The sequence below is a fragment of the Pan paniscus genome, chromosome 1, assembly GCF_029289425.2.
Source record: "Pan paniscus chromosome 1, NHGRI_mPanPan1-v2.0_pri, whole genome shotgun sequence".
NCBI lineage: Eukaryota > Metazoa > Chordata > Mammalia > Primates > Hominidae > Pan > Pan paniscus.
Window position 1 is genome coordinate 47955589 of NC_073249.2, and position 19565 is coordinate 47975153.

Here is a 19565-nt window from a genome sequence, read left to right on the forward strand (position 1 = left end):
GGTGTTCAAGACCAACCTGGGCAATATAAGGAGATGCCACCTCTATAAAAAATTTAAAAAGCCAGGTTAAGGAAAAGCCAGCAGCCTTGTCCCAGGGAGGGGGACCTCATGGAAGCCGGGCTCAGCCTCAGGTCCCTGCACACCCTTAACCCACTTTACAAATGAGGAAGCCAAGGTTCAGAGAAGATGCTGCATAGCTGGATCAATTCTGCAGTGAAGCTAAATTCAGCTTAGTGTCTAGAAGGCCTGCAATAAGGCTAGGCCAATGCCATGAGGGGAAACTCATGTGGTATAGACTAGGGCTTGGAGATGAAGCTGGATTAGGAATTAGAACAAGGTCAGTTTTAGCATTTTGCATGCTGTGTGCAGAATGGATTGAGAGGGCAAGCGGCCACCTCAGTAAACCAAGCAAGAGAGTAGAGAGCAAGAAGGTGAAGGTTCTAGTAGGTTAGGGATAAAGACAGGGGCAGGGATTATACTGGGGTTAAAAGGAGAGTTAGGGCTGGGTGCGGTGGCTCACGCCTGTAATCCCAGCACTTTGGGAGGCCGAGGTGGGTGGATCACAAGGTCAGGAGATCGAGACCATCCTGGCTAACACGGTGAAACCCTGTCTCTACTAAAAATACAAAAAAGTAGCCGGGCGTGGTGGCGGGTGCCTGTAATCCCAGCTATTCGGGAGGCTGAGGCAGGAGAATGGCGTGAACTTGGGAGACAGAGCTTGCAGTGAGCTGAGATTGCGCCATTGCACTCCAGCCTGGGTGACACAGCGAGACTCCATCTCAAAAAAAAAAAAAAAAAAAAAAAGGAGGGTTAGTTTTAGGATTTGAATTGGGCTAAAGTTAAGGTTAGGGAAGTGTCTTTGCTTTGTGGGCAGCGTGACAGAGCACTGGGCTGGGAGTTAGGAGACCTAACCCCTCACCCTGTGGCCTCTCCTCGAGGGGCCTGGATTTCCTCACGGGCACATGGATTGGACTGGACGGTCTTCCTGCTCTGGCGTCCTGCGATGCTCTCGGCAAGATCAGAGCTGGCTTTCTGGAAGGCCAGGCCCTGGTAGGGCTGGATTGTGGCCCACTCTTCCTCAGGGCTGCCTTGCTGTGAAACCTGGGCTGGTTTGTTTCACTGACCCTCCCAGGTCACTGCTTTCCTGACTGGTCCTAAGCACAGCCGGAACCATGAAGTCCAGGGCCCATCAAGGCACCGAAGAATGTATTAGTTTCTCATTGCTGCTGTGGCAAGTCAGCACAAATAACCCAAGTTTATTATCTTACAGTTCTGGAGGGCAGAAGTCTGAAGTCAGTCTCCCTGGGCTGCAAGGCAAGGTGGTGGGAAGCCTGCTTCCCCCTGCAGGCTCTAGGGGAGAAGCCATTCCCTGGCCTTTTTTGGCTTCTAGAGGCTGCCTGCATTCCTTGGCTCATGGCCTCCCTCCATGATCAAGGCCAGCAGCATAGCATCTTTTCTGACATCTGCTTCCTTCATCGCATTTCCTTCTCTCAACCTTGCTCCTCAAGCCTCACTCAGCTGAGAAGGACACTTGTGTTTAGATTGGGCCCACCAAGATAATCCAGGATAATCTCCCCATCTCAAGTGTCTTAATGTAATCACATCTGCAAAATCCCTTTGCCATATAAGGTAACAGATTCACATTTGCATTAGGGCATGGGCACCTGTGGGGGCCATTATTCAGCCTAGCGCAAAGGGTGCTGCCTGGGGCTCTCCAGGGCCAGGAGCACTCTCTCTGGCTCTGTGTCTAGGAAGGGTCCTCCCTGACCAGTGAGCATCTGTGTCAGACAGAACCTCAGCTCTGGGACAGCTGTGTCTGCTCTGCAGGGAGAATAGGAAGCCTGGCCCCAGGGCAGATGTGCACTGAGAAGGGGTGACCTTTTCTGTAGGCAAGGAGGGGAGGAGAAAGGCTGCAGAGGCGCACTTGGCTGGGGCAGTGAGTGGGCCACAGGGCTAAGACCTCCAGTGGCGGCCCCTCAGCTGGGTGTGGGCGGCCTGAATCATTGGGGCCTGCTCTGCACCCACTCCATACATGAAGGAAGATGGGGGTCAGGGGCAAGGACAACAGGGCACTGCATTCTTGCTTTTGAAGGCCACCTTTGAGAGACTGCAGGAGAGAGACACTAAAGAAGTCAGTGTGTGAACTGGGGTCAAAGGTCAGGGTGGATCTGAGAGGGTGAGCTGGAGGCTGGATTCCACATGGTGTGCAGGGATGGTGGGGATGGAATTGGGACACTGGGGTGAGGGGTTCTGGCCCCATGCTGTCCAACAGAGTGTGAAGATGAATCACTCCGAGTCTGAGATTCTCCATGGCTCCTGCCCAGGGAGGGCCCCTGGCTGCACTATGTTCTCCACGTCTTGCTGCGGACATCCGGCCACCTACTTTCTTGGCTTGTGTTCACCCTGCTTTGTTCTTCTATTTGTCAGACTGTCTTCTTTTATTTTTCCTTTTCAAAAAGCAGGATAATTCATGCAGAGAATTCATTTTTTGAGAATATCAAGGCCTTTTAAGAAAGTTATTGTATAGGCTGGTCATGGTAGCTCATGTCTGTAATCCCAGCACTTTGGGAGGCCGAGGCAGGTGCGTCGCTCAAGGCCAAGAGTTTGAGACTAGCCTGACCAACATGGTAAAACCCCATCTCTACTAAAAATAGAAAAAATAGCCAGGCATGGTGGCGCGCCTGTAGTCCCAGCTACTCAGGAGGCTGAGGCAGGAGAATCACTTGAACCCGGGAGGTGGAGGTTGCAGTGAGCCACTGTACTCCAGCCTGGGTGACAGAGCCCCTGTACTCCAGCCTGGGTGACAGAGTGAGACTCTGTCTCCAAAAGTAAATAAATAAATAAATAAATAAATGGAAAGTTATTGTATACATTATAATAAGCCAAGGCAATAAACTCCAGTAGGCTCATCTGCAAAGCCCCTAAATTCCTTCTCCCCTCTAGCTGCTCCTTTTGACTGGAGCCCGCCTTCATTATCCATCCCAGCCTCTCCACTTGGAATCCTATGTCCCCAACCCCTATGCCTCCCCAGACCCTGTCATTTCTCCCTGGCAGCCGTCTCACACAGAGGCTTCTCAAAGTTGACCCGACCAGAACAGAATTAGAGCAACCTCTATTAGGCAGCAGAATGTCGGTGTAGAGAGGGCAGGGCCTTTACCTCTGTGGGCACTGGGGTGTGTCTCCTTAGGACACCCCTGCCCATTACTCTCTCCCTCTCCAAATGGGGAGCATGGCTGGGGCTCCCTAACCTCCTGCTTGCGAGGCCTCTCTCTGGCCTCTGAGAGGGTCAGCGTCCTGCCCCAACCCATGAGATGACAGACTATAATAGCCACAGGATTAACATAGCAGGCATTGTCTTTCTCTGACTATAGGGTGGGTATTATGTGTTCATCAACTGTCCTAAAAATACCCGGTAAACAGGTGCAGCCCCTGTGGCTCCAGTCCCCTGGGATCTGTTGGCTTCTGGCTGGAGATGAAGATTAGGGCAGAGGAGAGGTGAATTAGTCTCACTGAGTTCCAGGCATGAGACTCGGGTGTCTTTTGGAACCTGGGAAATCTAGATTCCAGGAAACCCACCTGGAGGGGGATGCAGAGTGTCTGCAGACCCTCAGACCTCCGTGAGCATAAAGGTGTGCCCTGCTGCCACTGCCATTCTGCTCAGCCCTGGAAACACTCATTGGGGTCAGCCTGCAACACTGCTCACATCACTCCCCACAGCCAGGCACCCTCCTATCCCACGTGCACCAGAGCCACTGAAAAATCCCTGAAAGCTGAGTCTTTAGCCCTCTTGGGCTTTTGGGGCATGGGTTCGGGGGCCTCATTTCCATATTGCCTTATAAGAGATGCAGGGTTAGCCCAATGGTCCTCTTCCCCCAGCTGCTACTTGCCCCTCTGGGCCTTCACTGTGGCCCTTTGCTCTCCCTCATTCCCCCTCCCGGTCCCATCTCCGCTCAGTCCCCACACCTGGTCTGGCTGCTCATTCTTTCCCTTTCTGCAGCTCAAGTCTCCCCAGGTGGGTGCTGGTTTCACTCAGTTGGTGGCACCTATGTGCACAGAATTTGCCTCTGCTCCTGAGCCACAAATTCACATGGCTTTCCGCCTGTGTGCCTGTTGTGTGCATCGCAGCACGCATCTGCCCTGTGAGGTGTGTGTGTGTGTGTGTGTGTGGGAGGGGTGGGAGGGAGGAGGGGCAGCAGGAGGGGGCAGTGGGTCTGTTCTATTTTTATCAGCCAGTTGCTGCTGGACACAGTTTTCATAGCCTCCCCTCGGCTCTGCCCCTCACAGTCTGCAGTCTACGGCGAGGCACAGGCCAGCCCAGCTCCACGAGGACTGAACAAGGTAAGCGTCTGCAGCCCAGAACTTCAGATGTAGGTTGATCCCAGGCAGAGAACCTGGGGCTTTTGTTTAAGGAGAAAGCGAGGTCTTGGAGCTGGAGAAAACCATTTCTTGCCTGTGCAGTTGGTTTGTTGGTAGAACATACTAAAATACTAAATATTAAAATACTAAATACTAAATACTAAAATACTAAAATACTAAATACTAAAATACTCCCACAGCATTTTGTCCCACAGAATGGCATCTCTCCTGCAAAACTGTTGTGAGAGGTGAAACTTTTTCCTGGCCATTTGGAGGCTGTGAGCAAGGAGCCGAATCTTCCGTGAGGTTCCTTAGGTGCCCCAGGGCAGAGCCTAAGGGATGATGTTTTCACACAGGATGCCCAGCAGAGTGTGGGAGGGAGAGCGCACCCAGGGGAAGGGGTGGCCCTGGGATCAGAGAGCCAGGGTGAGTGCTCAAAGTCAGCAATGCCTGCAGCGGAAGAGAAGGAGGGTGCCTGGCGCGCAGGACTCCCAGGGAGCCTAGAAGGCAGGGCCAGAGCTCCCTGCTGACCAAGGAAACCATCTTGCTTCTGTGTTCTTTGTCTCTGAGCGACACTGTTAGCTCCCTTTGCCCATCCCTCTGTACTGTAGCACAAGAGCAGGGGAGGGCAGACCGGCAACCCCTCTTGACTGCTCCTGCTCAGAGCTCCTGGCTCTGAGAAGCAGCAGTAGATACTGGGGGTCCTCTTGGAGGAAGGCAATGGTGGCCGCATTTTGGGTTGGGGCACAGGAGCCAGTGAACACATAAGCCAGGGCAGTATCTACAGGGTAACCCAAGGCTTGGGGCAGGGGGCCGTGTGGCGGTCCCTGACTCAGGTGGGGGCTGAAGGCAGCACCTGCCACCAGGTTTGGGAGTCACAGTCCCACAGTAGCTCTGAGATTAGGCTTTGCTGTTCAGAGCTCAAGATGGGGGCAGCCCAGCGCCATGGGCTTGGGAGTGTTAACCGTCAGTCAAGGAAGACAGGGATGCCCTTGAATGGGGGTCCAAGGTCGGGGGCGGGGAGCAGGGGGAAGCACATGAGCCTAACTAGATACTTGTGGACGTGATCATTGGGTGTGCAAAGAGATCAGTTCTTTCCCCTACACATACACTCTCTCTCTCACACACACACTCTCACACACAGTCACTTACACACACTTACACACACAGACTCAATCTCATAGTCTAGTGGATAGTCCCTTCCACGCTGCAAAGCCTCAAGGAAGGGAAAGCCCAGCTCTGAGGCAACCACCAGAGACTCTTTGCTCCCTCCCTCGGGGGGAGGATTTTCTCATTATCTCCTTGCTTGCTACTTGTAGAGGAGATGGAATCCTGGCTCTCCAAGCCTTCCAGTGGCTGCTATCTTCATCCTGACTTATCAGTCCTTGCTTGTCTTCCACAGAGCCTGGCAAGGGCCCCCGTCTGGGGGGTGTCAGAGCACAGGCTGAGGCCTCTTGCCTGACGTGGGACCCCTTGGTCTGGCATTTGTCAGTGAGGCAGGCTGGGGGCAGGCCCCGGAGCTTGGCAGGAGGTGTAAACTGGCCTTGGAAGGTAGGGCCCCACACTGGGGACAGTTGGCTCTCTGAGGGAGACAGGGAGGCATGATCACTGCCAAATGCCCACCAAGGACAAGGCACATCCCAGGGAGACAGACGCAGACCTGGTGCCCTCTGGACACTGGCATTCCTGGAGGCTGATGATGGACAGATGGGCCTGGAGGTGGCTCTTCGCCAGCTGGTGTTTGCTTTGGACTTCCTCAGTGTCTTTGGAGAAGCAGAGCCCTCAGAATAAGCAGCTGCCTATAAAATCTAATACCAGCCAAGCATCTCAGGAATTCATGGATTGTCTCCATACCCCTCCCTCTGTGCCCCAGCATGACAGCTGAGACTCTGGGGTCACACTACACCTCCATCTCCTCCACCCCAGCCTTACCCTCCCCTGGTGGCGGAGGCAGAGGTGGAGGGAGGCCCAGAAGGCTTTCTGACCCATTGGGAGATTCAGGGGAGGTGGCCAAAGCTGTGTTCACTGGGGTTGGGATAGTGCTTCATGGGCACAAAGGGAAAGGAGAGAATTAGGGCAGAGGAAGGGGTGGCTTTGGGATACAATTATTGGCAGGCACTTTACAAGTGTCTTTTAATTCCCCACTTCCCAGACCCCACAACGAGGTTCTTGAACCAAGTCCAAACTCCTGCCCCCGAGCTCCATGCCTGCCCACTCCACACACACTAGGCTCTCCCATCCTTCATTTCACAGCCTGGCTCAGGGCTCCTGTGCGCCCCTGCACACCTGCTCTCCACCTCAGCTGTCCCCTTCCTTTCCCTGAGCTTTTGCACAGTCCCTCCCTTCCCCTGCATTGGAATGCCCTGTGTCCAGGCACAGGCAAGACGGTGAATTATGTCTGGTTTTGGAACATCTCCCTCTGCAGCCTCACGGACCCCCTCTTTGGCCTGGGCCCCAGGATCACCTGGTCAGGGGGCTTCAAATTGTATTCCACAGCCAAGTGTCCTCACAGAAGACCAGAGGGCTGCTATGGGAGCCCCCTTCAACCAGTGCCATTTGGCTCTTTTTGTTTGTTTGACTTTTATTTTAAGTTCGGGGTACATGTGCAGGATGTGCGGGTTCGTTACACAGGTAAACATGTGTCATGGAGGTTTGTTGTATCAATTATTTCATCACTCAGGTATGAGAGACGTACCCATTGGTTATTTTTCCTGATCCTCTCCCTCCTCCCACCCTCCACCTTCTGATAGGCAAAATGCCATTTTGCTTTTACTGATTGAATTTATTTTACTTCCAAGTAAGATTTGGTTAGAACAAAGGATTCAACCAAATAATATTAATTAAATATTATTTTAATTACTTATTATTAATAATAAACATCAAGAGGAAACCCACTGATTTAACCCCTAATTTTGCAGAGAGGAAAACCAACCCAGAGAGGGGAAAGACAGACTAGGGTGAACACGGGATTTGCCCTGCCTTGCGGCTTATTCTCTCCTACTCAAGGCCTCCCACTGCCCCACCCTGGAGGTGCCAGTTGCATTGCCATCTGTGGATGGAGTTGTGCCATGTGGCAGCTACCCGTTTTCCAGCATCCACTCTGCTCATTCACTTTCTAGGCCTTCCTCTCTCTGAGCCCTTCAATGACCGCCCTTATTCCACAGGATAAAGTCTAAATTCAGCCTGTCCTTTAAGGCCCTCATGAGTGAGCTACACTCTCACTTATTTTTTTTTTTTTTTGAGAAGGAGACTCATTCTGTTACCCAGGCTGGAGTGCAGTGGTGCGATCTCGGCTCACTGCAACCTCCGCCTCCTGGGTTCAAGCAATTCTTCTGCCTCAGCCTCCTGAGTGGCTGGGACTATAGGCGTGCACCACCACGCTGGCTAATTTTTGTATCATTAGTAGAGACCGGGTTTGACCATATTGGCCAGGCTGGTCTTGAACTCCTTACCTCATGAACTGCCCGCCTTGGCCTCCCAAGGTGCTGGGATTACAGGCATGAGCCACTGCGCCCAGCTGCTCTCACTTTCCAAACATATTTCCTATGGACTCCATTCTGTTCTCCACCGGGATTGGCAAGCTTTATCTGGAAAGGGCCAGATAGCTTTGTAGCTCACATAAGGTTTCTGTTGCAAATTCTTAAAAAAAAAAAAAAAAAAAAAAAAGCTTACAATTCTTTAAGCAAAAACAGGCTGGGAGCCAGGTCAGGCTTATGGGCTGTAGTTAGCTGACCCCTGCCCTGCAACCCTGTCCCATCTTGACCTGCTGGAATCCAATGTGTCTGATTTCTTCCTTTTGTATTCTGACTCTGTCTCCTAGGCTGGGCTCCCAAGGCCCAGCTGGGCAGGGGCAGGGGTTTCCACTTTCCCTCATGAATGATTCCTCTGTGCCCCCTAGGTGCTGTCTCACTGCCACCATGCCGGAAGTGTAAGTAGTCTCACCGCCATCTGGGGCCCCAGGAAGGCAAGTCCCTTTGCCATAGACTTCAGCCCCGCAGTGGAGGCACCATGTTTTCAACCCCCAAAGCTTTTCCCTAAGAGACCAGGTCCTCAAACAGGGACAGCACTTGATGGTTTCCCCTGTGCTGCCTGTGTCCTCCCAGCCATTGAGCAGAACTCACTCCCAGGTTGCCCTGGGAGTGCCTTTTTGGCCTGTGCCTCAGAGTTTTCCTGTCTTGATCTATCACATGATTGCATGTACCAGGCCACCACTTAACACTGGCACAGTAGGTGAACAAAGCTTTGGGAATTTACCCACGCACCCATGGATGGATGCTTTCATGTTGCTGGAACCCTACGCTAAGGCTTCCCTCCCCTTCCACCACTTGTCCCCAACTTACGATGCCCAGTACCTCCCAATAAGAATGCCCCGTAGTTCAAAGGGCTGTTGAATTTTTATTTTATTCTGCCGGAACCTCAAACCGCTCCCCTTGCCTGATGCCTGATGACTTTCTGTCTCACTGTTGTCACCGGCCCCCTCCTCCCCCAAGCTGGTCTGTGAGGTTCTGTGGCTGCACATGTAATCCTCATTGTTAATACTCACTCTGTGTTCTGCTCTTTCCCCGTCCTTCCTGTGATGGATGCCTGAAGCGAGGTAAGTGATATTTGGGGTATCTCTGTCTTGGTTAACTCTAACGACTGGTAAAAGTGGGAAGGTGGGGTTGGCATCTGAGGAGAGGGAAGAGCTTGTGTTAAGGCCTGGTGGGAGTCCAGGGGGTGTAGGGTATTTAGTGGCTGAACAAATTCCCAGGAGATGGAAACGTCAGGTGAAGATTCTGGATGTGGGGCTTCCTAGTGTCCAGGGAGTTGCTGTGCCAGTGTACCATGTCACTGGAAGGACTGATATTGCAGCAGGGTTGGGTGCGACTCTGCATCCTTGCTGAGCACAAGCTCTTCCTCACCCACTCTGAGAGCTAGTCCAGTCCTGGGGGGACCATCCTATTCCATGCAGAGCTGATCCTGTGCAAAGCTATATTGGAAGGGTAAGGGATAGTCATTGGGTTATTCCACCCTTGCCCAATGGCTGAACATTGATTGAGGAGCAAAGAGATGTCCTTAAATCCCTCAGGTGTTAGAAAACCCTGACACTGGCCATTCTATACACTCCAGACTTACCAGGCTACTGAGATCACAGCCTATGTACAGTCCAAGGATGGGGATGGCAGGGATAGGGGTGTGGGCCCAGGGATGGAAACAGTGAGAATTAGCAGTATTGATGGAGGGGACATTTGGCACAGAGATTCTCAGTAAGAATTGAACATGTTACTTTTCAACATTCATATGAATTTTTAAGTTTTGCTGAGGCTCGTATTAAAGTGAGTCCTCACTGACTGATGGTCAAATGAGGTGGCCATCGGCTCACCAAGTGGTGGGGAAATAAGATCGCAGTCAAACATTTGTCATGTGTACATTACAGTGTGTAAACCATGGTAGTAATGCTTAGAGTCATAGGCTCTTTCTTTTGAAATTGCACTTATCTGAAATGTAACAAAAATCTTTAGGAGAGGAAAAGACAAACCAACCACTCTGAACAGTCAGAATAGAAGTTACACATTCCATTTGCTGAAACTCATCCATTGTCTCTCATGAGAACTTCCCTCTCAAAGCCTAATCACTTCTACTTGACACCCTGGAATAACATTTGAGAGCCATGCTCTGCCGGCTCGCAGCACATTAAGTCTAGGTAGGATGCTTCCTGCTGGCAATGAGAAGTGACCGCCTACGGCCCAGAAGATACTCTAGTGCTCGAAAGGCATCACAGTCTCATTAGTTGGGGGCCAAGCAGCCCTACTACTCACCTTTGCCAACCCTGAGGGACCACTGTCACAGGGCTAGGACTAGTAAGCAAGAACATGTTTAGGATTTTTGATAAGAAGATAAAACAGTGGTTTTATATCTTAGAAAGATTTGTATGGGTGGTGTTAACATTTTTAAAAGTTTTGAGGTCTACATAGATACGTTTCATTTATTTGGGAAATTCACAGCTTATTTATGCAGCATGACGGATCATCAAGGTATTGCTGTATTACTACCTGGAGTGTGAAAACACATAGCTTTTACGATTTTCAAAGGATTTGCACATCCATGATCTCATTTCATCTGCAATAACTCTGTGAACTAAGTAAGGGGGGGGTCCTAATATCCTTATTTACAGATGAGGAAGGAGGTGCCTGTAGAAGCCATGTGGCCCTCATAGTATCTTACAAGATTTCAGCAGCAGCAGAATCAGAGTGGGAAGTTAAGGCTTCAGCCCCTAGGTCAAGGTAGCTGACTGCAGCCTTCTCTGAACTGCAGAGGTTAAATAACAAAGATGAGCTTTTAAGGCACCGTAGGGTGAGCAGAGGATTCCGGATAAAGATAGAGAACCCTGGCTGGCACTTGTCTTGTCCTAGACCAGAATTCCAGTTCTGCAGCCTCTGCCTCACCACCTGTCTCTCTCTCTTCTTGCCCACAGAGAAAACCCAAGATCACTGCCTCCCGCAAACTCTTGTTGAAGGTGAGGCTGGGGGCTGGCTGTGGGGGGATGCCCAGTGGGAGGCAGAGGGGCAGCAGAGCAGACTCTGAAGGGATGTGGAGGATTATGGAAAGGAGAAAGGAAGGAGGCCAGAGTGAGGATGATGAGGGGCAGGAGTCCAGCATTGCTGGAGCCAGTGCCAGGCTCAGGTGATCAGTAGGTGGGATCCTCGAGTATGGATTCTGGCATCCACCTGTGGTCCCTAGAGTAGGTGGTGACCAGCTTCAGAGTGGGAAGCTACTCATGCAGGCAGAGGGACTTCCTTTATTTTCATATGTGTTTCTCTCTTTGGAGTTTTGTGGGTCAAAACAGACAGTAAGTGGGTAAGAGGAAGACTGTCCGGGGAAAACAAGTTCCAGGGCTTGAGGAACATTGTGTGCAGCCACCGGGTGTACCCTCATGCATGGCCTGTCCATGGCTGCTGCATACACTTCTACACTGGACAGTGGTCTCAGAGTTGGCCCAGGCTGTGGCTGCCCTCCCCTCATTCCCTGATGCCGGGTGGGAGATGTGAGGCCCCCAGCTCAGCAGGTGTGTCCTGTCCAGAGCCTGATGCTGGCCAAGGCCAAGGAATGCTGGGAGCAGGAGCACGAGGAGCGCGAGGCTGAGAAGGTGCGCTACCTGGCAGAGCGCATCCCCACGCTGCAGACCCGTGGCCTGTCCCTCAGCGCCCTGCAGGTGAGCCTGGCAGGTGGGGCGGGGCAGGGCGGGGCTGGAGGTGCTGTGTGGGTGGCTCCAAGGACCAGGCGGCAGGAGCCTGAACTAACACCAGCTCAAGGCTCCATAATTTACAGGGCACTCCTCCCTTACATGGTCTCATTTAATCTTCACAACCACCTGTGAGGTGGGAACATCAGATTCCATTTTACGGGCACTGAACTGAGCCTCAGAGGGGAGGCGTGACTTGCCTGGGCTGGGCGGCCCAGCTTCACAATCAGCCAGTGTTGTGGCATGGAGTGGGGAGGTGGCCGGGGTTGGGAGAAGCCCCACTTTTCCAAGGACTTGTCTATCCTTTCCTAGAGTTTGGTCTTCAATGTTTTCAGAACCTGGTAAATTGGTTAAATGCCAGTGATTATAGAGAAAAGAGACTGGAAGGAAGTATATCAAAATGTTACTAAGTATCCCTGGGTGGTGGCATCACTAGGTATTTTAATTTTTATTATTTTTGTTTAATACATAGTTTTCAAAATGTCTAAAATTAACGCATTACTTTTATCATAAGAAAACTATTTTATTTTGCTGGGCACAGTGGCTCATGCCTGTAATCCCAGCATTTTGAAAGGCGGAGGCAGGAGGATTACTTGAACCCAGGAGTTCGAGACCAGTCTGGGCAACATAGTGTGAGACCTTTTCTTTATACAAAGTTGAAAAAAATGAGATGGGAGGGTCACTTGAGCCCAGGAGGTTGAGGCTGCAATGAGCCATGATGAAAGAATACTTTTTTTTTTTTGAGGCAGAGTCTCACTCTGTTGCCCAGGCTGGAGTGCAGTGGCATGATCTTGGCTCACTGCAACCTCTGTGTCCCAGATTCAAGTGATTCTCCTGTCTCAATCTCCTAAGTAGCTAGGACTACAGGTGCACACCACCATGCCTGGCTAATTTTTGTATTTTTAGTAGAGACAGGGTTTCACCACATTGGTCAGGCTGGTCTTGAACTCCTGACCTCAGGTGATCCCCCACCTTGGCCTCCCAAAGTGCTGGGATTACAGGGATGAGCCACCGTGCCCAGCCAAGAATACTAGTTTTTTGTTTGTTTGTTTGTTTGTTTGTTTGTTTGAGACGGAGTCTCGCTCTGTCACCAGGCTGGAGTGCAGTGGTGTGATCTCAGCTCACTGCAACCTCTGCCTCCTGGGTTCAAGCGAAGGAATACTATTTTTTAAGAAATCATGACATTCAGACAGGAGAACAGAGGGCATACCCTTTGAGCTATTGCCCGTCATGAGCCTCAGAGTGGAGGAGACTGTCAGCTCCTCTCTGGATCCCAGGTCTTGCAAAGGGGCTGGGGAGAGGGTCAAGGGCTGGAAACTGATGTTTCTGTTCCCCTCTTCTTCACACCTGCATGATCCATCTGCGGCCCCCAGGACCTGTGCCGGGAGCTGCACGCCAAGGTGGAGGTGGTGGATGAGGAGCGATATGACATTGAGGCCAAATGCCTCCACAACACCAGGGAGGTGAGTCTAAGGAAGGGAAGGGGCATGGCCATAATGGGTTGGGCAGGGGCATGGGCACGGATGCAGCAGCCATGGGAGGTCCCCTCCTTCCACAGGGCCTAGGAAGGGGCCACTTAAGCAGGAAGCTTTGGTTTGTCTGCCCTAGCCCCATAGGGCTGGAGATGGGTAGAGTAGATAATCACACATGAAAAGTACAAACTTCCTCCCTACCTGCCATGTGGGCTCATCAGCCTAACAGAAGCTGCTCTCTTTATCCACCCACACAAATAATCATATGCCTGTTAATAACGTCTTACCTTTGTGAAGTGCTTTCATGTTCGTTATAGCCTTTGATCCTCCTTATAGGCCTGTGGATGAAGTAGGGGCTATTATCTGCACCTTGCAGAGGAGAACACTCAGGATCAGAGAGGCCAAAGACTTGTCCTAGGTTGCACAGTGGTGGTCCTGGGACCAGTGCTGGTCTCTGGCTTCCACTCCGGTGCTCTGTGCTCCCTTAGCATGGGGTGTGGGAGGATTAGCTCCACCCAGACCCTGCTCCAGTGGGGAGGGGCAGAGCGGGGAAGGACAGGGCTCCTTTGGGGCATTTGTCCAGGCAGTGAGGAGGGGGCAGGGAGGGAGCACAAGCCACTTCCCTCCTTCCCACTTCTGCCCACCGGGAATTATATGTGGGGTCACCAAGCTCCTAAGAACTCCCCCTAGAGATCACACCCTGGGAATTCCTCCAGGGGTCTAGGACCTGTAAGTTTATCACCCTGCTGGACCAAGGCTGTGAGCTGCTTTGAAGGCTCACTGGGGAGGAATAAGTTAGAAGGAGGGATGAGGCTGCAGGAACAAGAGGAAGCAGCCCTGCCCTCCAAATAGGGCTTCCAAATCAGACAAGTCTCAGTCTGGTGGAGCCGCCCCTTTTATTCAAGGCTACAGTGTTAGCAACGGCTAATAGGCTTTATCTGTCCACTTAACCATCCGTTTATCAGCAAATGTGCAGTGGTTATTTGCAAAGGGATGGGTGGGTCTGATTGTCCTAGAGCAGGGATCTCCAACTCTTGGGCTGTGGACCAGTACCTGACCGTGGCCTGTTAGGAACTGGGCCGCACTGCAGCAGGTGAGCAGTGGGCAAGTGAGCATTCCCGCCTGAGCTCCGCCTCCTGTCCGATCAGCCGCGGCATTAGATTCTCACAGGAGTGTGAACCCGATTGTGAACTGCGCATGTGAGGGATCTAGGTTGCACGCTCCTTATGAGAATCAAACTCATGCCTGATGGTCTGAGGTGGAACAGTTTCATCCTGAAACCACCCCACCACCTCTCCGTGGAAAAAGTGTCTTCCACAAAACCGGTCCCTGGTGACAAAAAGGTTGGTGACTGCTGATAGGTCTGGCTTCAAGGGTGGACAATTTAAGGTGTATCTCTGGCTGGAACGCTAGCAGTTTGAGGCCCTCAGGAAGGGTGTCCTGTGGCTAGCTGCCTCTCCAGTGAGCCCCGGGCACTTCTCACCTGCAGATTAAGGACCTGAAGCTGAAGGTGATGGACCTCCGTGGGAAGTTCAAGCGCCCGCCCCTGCGTCGGGTCCGTGTCTCGGCTGACGCCATGCTCCGGGCCCTGCTGGGCTCCAAGCACAAGGTGTCCATGGATCTGCGGGCCAACCTCAAGTCTGTGAAGAAGGAAGACACAGAGAAGGTGAGGTCCCTTTCCTCAGAACATTCCACCCTCTGCCCTACCAGCTTTCCCCTTATCAACCCCTCCCATGGCCTCAGGCAGGCCCAGGAGCTCCTGTTGGAGACCAGTCTGCTTGACAGACAGAACATTCTAGAATGCTTTGGGAGACCAGTGTGGGAAGAAAGAAAGAAGATTTGCTCCCTTCCTTCAGGCTGTTCCCAGTCTGACGAAGAAACTAGGACATAAAGAAAGCTAGACCCCAGACGGAGAAATGAAGTAAAAATCTTGTTCCCAGTGTGAAGATAATGTGGAGATTTAGGGTAATGGTGGAGATGACTGCCTGGTCACCACAGGGAAAGGAGACAGCAGCTCATCTTGGTTATAGCCACACACGAGCACAGACATTAGAGAACTGAGTTCAACCACCCAGCAACAAATTATTCAAAGTTGGCTGAATTCACAGTATATGTGCCCCAAATTGATAGGCTCTGTAAGGAACAGGGATGAAGGAACAGTCTCTGGCCCAAGAAGCTTCAGAGGAGAAGAGATAAGCCAGACAGTATACTGAGGAAATGGAAAAGCAGCTGCATTTGCAGGGGAAGGCTTCTTGGAAGAGGTGGCCTTGAGCCTGCTGAGTGCCAGATCAGGAGGGTGGCATGGAGCCTTGGAGGAGGTTTTGCTGAGGTGCACTGAGGTGGGAACTAGCCCCATAGCTGCCCCCCAGTGCTCCCAAGCCACACAGCTTCCTTTTTCCAGTGGGGCCTCGGCTTGGCCTGTGTCCACCTGCCTGGCTGAGTCCTAGGACCTTACCAGCTGGGGAGGGGCATCAGGATTTCTTATCATCTGAGGAGACTGGTTTTCTATCACCCAGCTTCTCTTGAGCTGGGGGGCCGTCCAGCCTGGTAAGTCCCTGATGTGTGTGCCACTTGTCTACAGGAGCGGCCTGTGGAGGTGGGTGACTGGAGGAAGAACGTGGAGGCCATGTCTGGCATGGAAGGCCGGAAGAAGATGTTTGATGCCGCCAAGTCTCCGACCTCACAATAGAGGTACCTAGAGACCAGCTCCCTTCTCTGGGGTCCATCAGAGTCTAGAGGATAATGAGGGAGTCCACAATGGGCAGGCGGGTTGTACTTAGTGTGGTGCACGGATGCACGGACTAAGGCACCGATGAAACTGATTTGAGTCGGCTCTCCTGGGCTCAGTCCTGGCTCCAGCACCATGATACTTGGGCATGTCATTTCTGTTTGGCGGCCCTTTTTGTTCCCATTATCTATGAAATTGGGGGCTGTATCAAATCAGTGGTTCTCCAAGTGTGGTCCTGGGACCAGCAGTGTCTACATCACCTGGGATGCAAATGATCAGCCCCCTCCCCAGATCCACTAAATTGGAAACTGTGGGGTGAGGCCAGCCTTCTAGGTGATTCTGATGCACATGAGAGTTTGAGAACCACTAGGTTAGAGGGTCCCTGGGATCCCTTCATCTCTGACTTTCTGAGAATCTATGCACTTTTAAATACCTCCTGGTGATGTCCTTTATTTGTGCTCCCTGCGAAGTACCCAGCACTCACAGTACCTGTTCCCAAGGAGCTACCACTCACAGAAGCTAAGACTTCCCACCATCTGAGGAAATAGCTGGAGAAACTGGGCAAAGCAAGGAAATCAGGCCACGTAAAACCCTCTACGGAAGTGCTGAGAGAATATACAATAGGGCAGGCATCCACCAGACAGCACTGGTCAGAGCAGGCTTTCTGGAGAGGAGGAGCTCTCTGAGGATGCGACGAGCGAGTGTTAGCTGATAAAGGGAAGGGCACGTTGAAGGGCTGATGGTGCAACAGAAGCATGGAGGTGGGAATTAACCAGCCACAGAGTAGCATGGCAAGGCTAGGTAAGAGCTGAGGGCCGCAGTGTGGAGGAGTGGTGTGAGGGGTCCCAAAAAGGGAGGAGCTGTGCCCGAGGGCCGAGAAGCTGAGGTTTTGTAGGAGCCCTTATGAATGAAGATCCAGTCAGGGGTGCGCTAGGGCTGAGAAGCCCTGGGGACTGCATGTGCTGTAGGTAAGTCAGGGATTCATGCGCTGCACACAGGTCCCCGGGAACTGATGGCTTCGCCTCTTTGTCCCTACAGGCCAGCTTGCTGTGCTGCGCTCTGAGCTCCTGCTTCATGCTTCTTCTCCAACCCAGCTCACTCACCTCTCTGCCTGTGTCTGGAGCATCCCTTCCCACCTCTCCCCCACTTCTTCCCTCCAGCCTGCATGCCCTCCTCTGGAACTGGGATTAAACAGATACCCAAGAGGCAGGAAAAACGCGAGTGTCTGAAGACCTCACCCTGGCAGGGTGGGCTTCTATCCACCCATGAGGCACCTGGGGCTTCTCAGCCACCCCGTGGTATAACAAGTGGAGGAGGAGGAGGGGGTGAGAACACCTTTCCTCCAGCCCTGTGCCACACTCCTTCTATGTGTGTACAGTGTCCACAGGCATCACAGCTTCTTCATTAAAAACCCAGTTTCCTGGTCATTTCTGCAGCTCTGACTGTGAGCCCTGAGAAGAAAGGGAAGACTTGGGGCTTGGGAAGAGAGGGCTGTGCTGGGCTCCAGTCACCCTGTCTGCAGTCTGGAGCTCGGGATCTGAAGGGAGGGCTAAGGAATTGGTGGCTGCTTGCCAGGGTCCCCTGGGGCCCCTTCTGCCCAGTCCCTGTGACGTCACACAGCACACACTCACCACCCAGGATGCTCAGCTCACCAGAGCCCTGACCTCCGAGAAATGACCCCGTCCTGCCCCTGACTCTGGCCATCAGAAGAGGCCTCTCCATTAAGAGCCGCTTCTCCTGCCGGCTTTCATACTCTCCTTCCTCTGCAAACCTGGATTAACTCTCCCTGATGTGTGCTGGGTTGAGAGGTCAGGGCACTTTCAATCCCTCACCTAGTCCTGCTGCACAGGGCAGGAGGCCTCACAGAAGAGATACTTGCAATTCCAGGCCTGGCCACCAGGTGATGCCTTCCTTCTCTCCTGGGCTCTCCTGTCCCTCCGGCCTCTGCTCTCCCCACCTTCACCCACCCTCCTCCCAATTGTTTCCCCTTCACACTCCTGCACTGGTCCTATCCCCCAGGACTGATTCTTTCCCGGAGATGGGGTGGCCACTTATCTGTCCTCTGGATCAGGTCCTTTCTCCATCCCACTAACTTCTGGGTCCAAAGCCTGGTGAGAGCATAGGGCCTTCGGGGGTGGAATGGGGGTCTGGGGCAGCCCCTCTTCCCCCAACATACTCACGAGAGTGGCTCCTGTGAAGCAGAGACCAAAGTTCTGACTTTTCTTTTTCCTTTCTTTCTTTCTTTTTTTTTTTTGAGATGGAGTCTCGCTGTGTCACCCAGGCTGGAGTGCAGTGACGCGATCTCGACTCACTGCAACCTCCGCCTCCCAGGTTCAAGCGATTCTCCTGCCTCAACCTCCTGAGTAGCTGGGATTACAGGTGCGTGCCACCACACCCCGCTAATTTTTGTATTTTTAGTAGAGACAGGGTTTCACCATGTTGGTCAGGCTGGTCTCGAACTCCTGACCTCGTAATCCGCCCACCTTGGCCTCCCAAAGTGCTGGGATTACAGGTGTGAGCGACCACATCCGGTCAAGTTCTGACTTTTCAGGGCAGTGGAATGGTGACTTCTGAGCTAAGCCTGCAAGGGAAGTGGCTGTTCCCAGACCTGGGGTCCCTTGGCTTTTCGACCACCCTAGCACTGGCCCTAGGAGGGGCTGAGTTATCAGAGCAGCAACCCTTCTACCCACCCTACTGAGTCCCCATTCTACCCTCGAATCCCATGTATTATCTGCCATAAGTGCCAGAAATTGGTACAAAGTGCAGTGCCAGCTACTCCCCAGGGCATGGTCTGGCTCTCTGGGCTGCTGGCCTGCCAGCCCCTTTCAGAAAGCATGGCAGTGGGAACCAGCAACTTGGGCTACCTTAGGGGAAGCAGCACTCTGCCCAGGGTTCTTGCTATAAATAGGTCAGTGGGCAGAGAGGCAGACGTGTGCGAAAAGCACAACCCCAATCACACACAGAAACCCGTAGGCACGGACACACCCAGTCTCAATGCACGAAGTTGGAGAACCTGACAGGGCTGGTCCAGGCCACAGAGGATGGGGTTAAGCTTCATGCCTTCATGCCCAGGCAGCCACAGAAACCCACTCTTCCCCGCCTCACAGGGCTCCTCTGGTTGGCCTGGATCCAAAGCGATCTCCTTGTTTCACCTCTTTCCAGCCCTTCCCTAGAGCCTGGCCCCAAGTTCCAGAGTCAAATCCCAGTTTTGCAGTCAACTATTAACCTGGGGCCCTGGCAGATTGGGGTATCCACCCAGTCATGTAAAGGCAGGAGACCTGCTCTGGGCCTGACTCAAAGCAAACACGTGGGTGCAGAAGACCCATGGGAGGAGGAGGTGGAGCCCACTCAACACACCTAAGCCAGTGGCCCTCTAGGAGGGGCAGAAGAGCCAACCAGAGGGTTCCTGGAGGTCATCGGGTTCCTCCTTCTGCTTCCAGGCAGCAACAGACCTAATTCATCTCCTGTGAGGATGGAGCAAGGGCGAATATAGGCATAGACATATCTGGAGCGCAAGGATTGAGAGGCCCTGTGGACAAGGGGAAGGAAAGCTTGGGGGTGGGAGAGGGATTTATGGAAGGGGCTGTTGTAACCAAGAATGGGGCCTGGGGGTGAGAGGCCTGGCCTCTGGAGAGCCCTGATTCTACTCCAGTCTTCTCTCACCATGGAGACAATGCCAGTAGAGCTGGGAGCTGGGGCCTGCCACTGAGTAACAGCTCACACATGTAGCACACTTATGCGTCAGGCACCAGCATGTGCACCTTAATTCATTTAACTTTCACAACAA

At 52.6% G+C, this 19565-nt stretch overlaps 1 protein-coding gene across 1 annotated transcript; it reads left to right on the forward strand.

Annotated features, from left to right (window-relative positions):
• Positions 1–7271: 7271 nt before the first annotated feature.
• Positions 7272–18876, forward strand: TNNI1 (troponin I1, slow skeletal type). Its single transcript, XM_063597931.1, is given in 7 exon segments — positions 7272–8288; positions 10811–10852; positions 11417–11548; positions 12952–13041; positions 14540–14716; positions 15632–15741; positions 16817–18876. Coding segments are annotated over 6 exon segments (705 nt in total). The 5' UTR covers positions 7272–8132; the 3' UTR covers positions 15740–15741; positions 16817–18876.
• Positions 18877–19565: the final 689 nt, after the last annotated feature.